The sequence below is a fragment of the Neoarius graeffei genome, chromosome 28, assembly GCF_027579695.1.
Source record: "Neoarius graeffei isolate fNeoGra1 chromosome 28, fNeoGra1.pri, whole genome shotgun sequence".
In the NCBI taxonomy this organism is placed as follows: Eukaryota; Metazoa; Chordata; class Actinopteri; order Siluriformes; family Ariidae; genus Neoarius; species Neoarius graeffei.
In genome coordinates this window covers 19,417,313-19,423,312 of record NC_083596.1, presented here as the reverse complement: position 1 = coordinate 19,423,312, position 6,000 = coordinate 19,417,313, and the positions used below count along the sequence as shown (strand labels likewise).

The 6,000-nt window shown below is 39.9% G+C and overlaps 1 protein-coding gene across 4 annotated transcripts in view; it reads right to left on the bottom strand.

Moving 5' to 3' along the window:
* Positions 1 to 4,114: 4,114 nt before the first annotated feature.
* p2rx1 (purinergic receptor P2X, ligand-gated ion channel, 1) overlaps positions 4,115 to 6,000 on the bottom strand; it is a 95,878-nt gene continuing 93,992 nt past the window's right edge. For all 4 annotated transcript variants that reach the window (XM_060912856.1, XM_060912855.1, XM_060912852.1 and 1 more), the window contains 2 exons: positions 5,032 to 5,064; positions 4,115 to 4,937 (listed from right to left, as the gene is read on the bottom strand). In XM_060912856.1, the coding sequence (XP_060768839.1) occupies positions 4,917 to 4,937; positions 5,032 to 5,064 (54 nt within the window). In that variant the 3' untranslated portion in view covers positions 4,115 to 4,916. The remainder of the gene's footprint in view (positions 4,938 to 5,031; positions 5,065 to 6,000) is intronic.

The window sequence follows — 6,000 nt, the reverse complement described above, 5'->3', positions numbered from 1 at the left end:
GCTCATTCTTATACAGTGAAGTGAACTTGAGCAACACAGCAGCTTGGCGAGTCTAACGTTCACAGAGACTTAGTGCATTTACATTCAGGGATCCTTCGGAGCACGTTGTGCACACGCTTGGGACCCAGTCATTATGGGAAACGCCTGATATTGATTTGAGTGCAATCAGCACGTGCATATAAGGACACTGTTTTCACAGAGACTTTGTGAAGTATTCTGTCAAGTATGCGGTGGTAGACGGGTCTAAGTGCAGGAAGAGTGTTTATTAGCAGGCGTCATACAGTACAAAAACAAAACTGAAAGCAGAGTCATAAACCTGGCTAGAAACAAACGTGACCATGATAATGATGATGCTTCACAAAGCCTCGGTGTCATTATATGCACGTGCTGATTGCACTCAAATTAGCATCAGGTGTTTCCCATCACGACTGAGTCCCAAGTGTTTGCATAATGTGCTCCGAAGGATCCCCGAATGTAAATGCACTTTTTAAGCCTCGGTGAAGGTTAGACTCTGCCGAGCCGCTGTGTTGCTCAAGTTCACTTCACTGGATAAGAATGAACACCGTGCTACAGTTGAAATTATCATTATTATTATTTGAATTCTTACCTTTGTGGAAATGAAGTGAGCATACCACAGGGTTTCTGACCTCTCTGTTCAACACTGAGTCCCGCCAAATGTCCCCCCCCCCCCATTTTTCCCTTCTACGTTTATAAATCTCTCTAGTTTTCTAGCTGATGATGAATTACTTTTGGTAAATTCAAAAATCTGATGTCTTTGTTTCATTGAAAATGATTTGCACATCCAAAAATGCAGCAAAACCTTCCCATACTGATCAAGAACAACTAACTCGTCTGAATGAAGCACTACAAGCCCGTACCCTGTCATGGTGGCATAGTTACCATTGCTCTGGGGGTCACGTGACTGTGTAAAGCTTCTACACGAAGTTTAGAGTCAACAAGACGTGAATGAACTTGAAAACAGTGCACATGATTTTCGCTGAGAGAACAGAAAGCCAGAACCCCATTACAAATGAAATCTTACCAGAAAGTCAAGCAAGACAATTCCCTTAGTTCATCAAACTGAACATCTTTGACAGAACACTGCCTCGTCACGGTTTATATTCCCTTGTTTGTAAAGAAATGCAGCTTGTCAAATCGGACAATTTTCTCACCAATTGGTGCAGTTTGGATGTTTTTTGGTTTCTGATACCTGCAGTCCAAGGACATGTTTACAACCTAGCTTGTTACGTAGCTAACGGTGTAATAAAATTTGCTAATTGTATCCTTTCTAATCACAGAAAAGATTGGAAACTGTAAACTAAAAAACTGGTTCGTTTTTGAGTCCAAATGGATCTTTAAAAAAAAAAAGTTAACTGCATTCGATACAGCAGTAGCGATCCCCATTGTCAGTGTGTGAGACAAACACAAACGAGGTATTCTCATCAACTGTCCCAATCACTTCCCCTCCCCCACTATTAAAGCAAATGCTCATAGATGGAGCATGGGGCAGCGTGATTCCTGCCCCAGTGGGCCTTTTATTATAGTGCTTGTTGTAGTTCCCGTTTCCGAACTCTAGGTGCAATAACAACTCCAGCCGAATTTTGCTCCAATTAGTAAATCAGTAGAGCATCAGCTTTTGAGTTGGATTTATGCTTGTACAGGGTTGTAATTGTCTGGCAGTAGTCTCTGTGTCTTCAAAGAGGGAAATTCACACGGCAGTCATTCCTACTGTATATCTGTAACTGAACTGACCCCTAAAATGGTAACCGTTGTAGTCAGAATTCAGTATAAATCAAGAAGGAATCATAGTAAGGGAACATTTTAGTATTTTACAGCAATTAGTCCTGGTCCACTAATTTGATTGGTCAAGCATTCCGAGAGTGCTGATGTTTAACAAAACCGTACTGGGATGTTTCACTGTTTGCATCACTCCACTTGTCTTGAAAGCAAATTTCACCAGATGCACCTTTGTGCAGATCATTGTGAGCCAGTGAGCTGATGGGCTTCTGGGTAAGTGTGGCGTCTCCAGGATCTATTTCCATTCTTGGTGCAAAAATATACAAGTTATTTGGCCATACTGTGTTTGTTTTCTGACATGGGGAAGTATTTAGGACAGAGGAGTATACACCTTTTGTGTTGTCTTTTTTTTGTAACATTACAAACTGCATTTTTATGGGGTTTTTTTTTTTTGGTCTTTTTAATTTCAGAGAGAAAATACGAAAGGCTGGTAAAGGAACGACTGTCTGTAACCGTGACAATAAAAAAAAAATCAATGAGTTAACTTGTCTTGTGGACCTCCCACTTTATATCCCACAACATTAAACACAGCTATAAATGAATTAAAAAAAACCTATGTCAATGGTTCACAAATAAAAATTATAATTGTTGAGGAAGAAAATATTTTGGAACACATGTTGCAGGAAAATTATCATCTTTGGTGTGGTGTAGTGAGGTTCTTTCCAATCCACTGTTTTAGTCTGTTAAATGTATAAAACACACAGCAGTGTGTTTTATACAGTGGTGCTTGAAAGTTTGTGAACCCTTTAGAATTTTCTATATTTCTGCATAAATATGACCGAAAACATCATCAGATTTTCACACAAGTCCTAAAAGTAGATAAAGAGAACCCAGTTAAACAAATGAGACAAAAATATTATACTTGGTCATTTATTTATTGAGGAAAATGATCCAATATTACATTTCTGTGAGTGGCAAAAGTGTGTGAACCTCTAGGATTAGTAGTTAATTTGAAGGTGAAATTAGTCAGGTGTTTTCAATCAATGGGATGACAATCAGGTGTGAGTGGGCACCCTGTTTTATTTAAAGAACAGGGATCTATCAAAGTCTGATCTTCACAACACGTGTTTGTGGAAGTGTATCATGGCACCAACAAAGGGAATTTCTGAGGACCTCAGAAAAAGCATTGTTGATGCTCATCAGGCTGGAAAAGGTTACAAAACCATCTCTAAAGAGTTTGGACTCCACCAATCCACAGTCAGGCAGATTGTGTACAAATGGAGGAAATTCAAGACCATTGTTACCCTCCCCAGGAGTGGTCGACCAACAAAGATCACTCCACGAGCAAGGTGTGTAATAGTTGGCGAGGTCACAAAGGACCCCCGGGTAACTTCTAAGCAACTGAAGGCCTCTCTCACATTGGCTAATGTTCATGAATCCACCATCAGAAGAACACTGAACAACAATGGTGTACATGGCAGGGTTGCAAGGAGAAAGCCACTGCTCTCCAAAAAGAACATTGCTGCTCGTCTGCAGTTTGCTAAATATCACATGGACAAGCCAGAAGGCTATTGGAAAAATGTTTTGTGGACAGATGAGACCAAAATAGAACTTTTTGGTTTAAATGAGAAGCGTTATGTTTGGAGAAAGGAAAACACTGCATTCCAGCATAAGAACCTTATCCCATCTGAGAAACATGGTGGTGGTAGTATCATGGTTTGAGCCTGTTTTGCTGCATCTGGGCCAGGACGGATTGCTATCATTGATGGAACAATGAATTCTGAATTATACCAGCGAATTCTAATGGAAAATGTCAGGACATCTGTCCATGAACTGAATCTCAAGAGAAGGTGGGTCATGCAACAAAACAATGACACGAAGCACACAAGTTCTAGCAAAGAATGGTTAAAGAAGAATAAAGTTAAATGTTTTGGAATGGCCAAGTCAAAGTCCTGACCTTAATCCAATCGAAATGTTGTGGAAGGACCTGAAGCGAGCAGTTCATGTGAGGAAACCCACCAACATCCCAGAGTTGAAGCTGTTCTGTACGGAGGAACGGGCTAAAATTCCTCCAAGCCGGTGTGCAGGACTGATCAACAGTTACCGCAAACGTTTAGTTGCAGTTATTGCTGCACGGGGGGTCACACCAGATACTGAAAGCAAAGGTTCACATACTTTTGCCACTCACAGATATGTAATATTGGATCATTTTCCTCAATAAATAAATGACCAAGTATAATATTTTTGTCTCATTTGTTGAACTGGGTTCTCTTTATCTACTTTTAGGACTTGTGTGAAAATCTGATGATGTTTTAGGTCATATTTATGTAGAAATATAGAAAATTCGAAAGGGTTCACAAACTTCCAAGCACCACTGTACATTTAACATTTTATTTCATCTATACTGCAAGTAAAATAGATTCAAAAGAAACACTGTATGCGTAATGTTTGATATGGTTCGGCCCTTGTGCTGAGTGTCACGAGGATAGGCTCCGGATTCACTCAATACGCTGACCTGGGTAAAGCTGTTCATGAAAGTGAGTGAATGTAAAATGTGTTTAAAAAAAAAAAGTTTGCTTGTAGTATAGTTAATTAAAAGAAATCCATAAAAGAGAAATTACCTTTCTGACCTAAAAATAGAAAAAAAAAAGGCGTTTCACTGACAAAAATTGGGGCTGAACATTGTGTAGTGTGTACTACAGGGTGTCTGAAAAATCAAGAGCCAATGACAGTAAATCTACATGTACTTAATTTTGTATTTATTATTTACAACATGTGCTCCACATGTCCACCTATAAGTTTTAGGTATTATTATTAATAATAATAATAATAATAATAATGAGTTTCAGGGAACCCAAGGACGCTTTACATAGTGAAATAATAATTTAAGAAAAAAATTGAATTGAGCTTTGTGGATTGACATACTTGCACATTTGTTGTTATTATTATGACTTTTCGGACACCGTGTATTAAATTTTATAGTCAGTTTCTTTGCACGTGATGGTCTTCAGAGCTGAGGGCAAGAGGATTGATGTTTTTGAGGGGTGTGTGTGTGTGAGTTCATTAGCAGGTCTCTCAGGCAGATCAGACGTTCCTCCTGGTCCAGTGCTGTAAGCTCTGTGTAATATGTGTATTTTCTTGTCTTTCAGTGCAGACAGGCTGGTGTCAAATCCCTCACTTTATTTGTCTTGTGTTACCTCCTGTACAAAAGGAAAAGCAAAATTATCATGACGATAATGAAATGTGAAATTAGATCGTTTTTGGAGTTGTCAGGCCATTTGCATAATGTGTTACCATTGCTTGGTCCGTGTCCGTCGAGTCCATTTCCTGTGGAGCAGAAGAAATGAGCTTTTATTTTCACAAGCCCCGTCATTTAGAAAACCAGCATGCACTAAACACCGAGAGCTGAAAAAATGTGATACTGCACAGAACAGACATTGGGGGATTTTAGATGCAAGACAAAACATTTGAGTTTTTGTGTCCCAGAAATTCCTCATGATTTCCAAGTAAAAAAGGAACTCATTCTCATATATTCTCTTTTTCTTTCTCTCTCGGTGCTCAGAGTTCTGCAGGTTAAGTTGATCTCTCACTTATGTCGCTCTTTAAGAACGATGGGTTCTGTCAGTGCCCTGTTGCTATGGTAACTGTTGCTTGGGGGGTTTCCAAGGAAGCCTCTGTGTTGCATGTCCTGGAGGCTAAAGAAAGTATTTCTGTTTCCATGCAAGTGCGTGCGCGCACACACAGGCAAGCACTCATATAACGCTTACACTCATAACAACCCTCAGGGTAGAGGGTCACATATTAGATGACAATTCATAAATGGTACACATGTATTTGTTGTTGTTATTTAGCAACATTTAATAGGTCAGTTATAGGGTTCTTATATTCCTACCTTATAGGTGCTCTCTATAAGTGAGTAGGATGTTTTTTGTTGATATTAAAAATGAGCAAAATATTTTTCCAATATGTTTCACTCCTGTGACTGAGTCAATAATTAATATGAAAAATATTCCAAGCTGAGGCGGCACGGTGGTGTAGTGGGTTAGCGCTGTCGCCTCACAGCAAGAAGGTCCGGGTTCGAGCCCCGTGGCCGGCGAGGGCCTTTCTGTGTGGAGTTTGCATGTTCTCCCCGTGTCCGCGTGGGTTTCCTCCGGGTGCTCCGGTTTCCCCCACAGTCCAAAGACATGCAGGTTAGGTTAACTGGTGACTCTAAATTGAGCGTAGGTGTGAATGTGAGTGTGAATGGTTGTCTGTGTCTGTGTG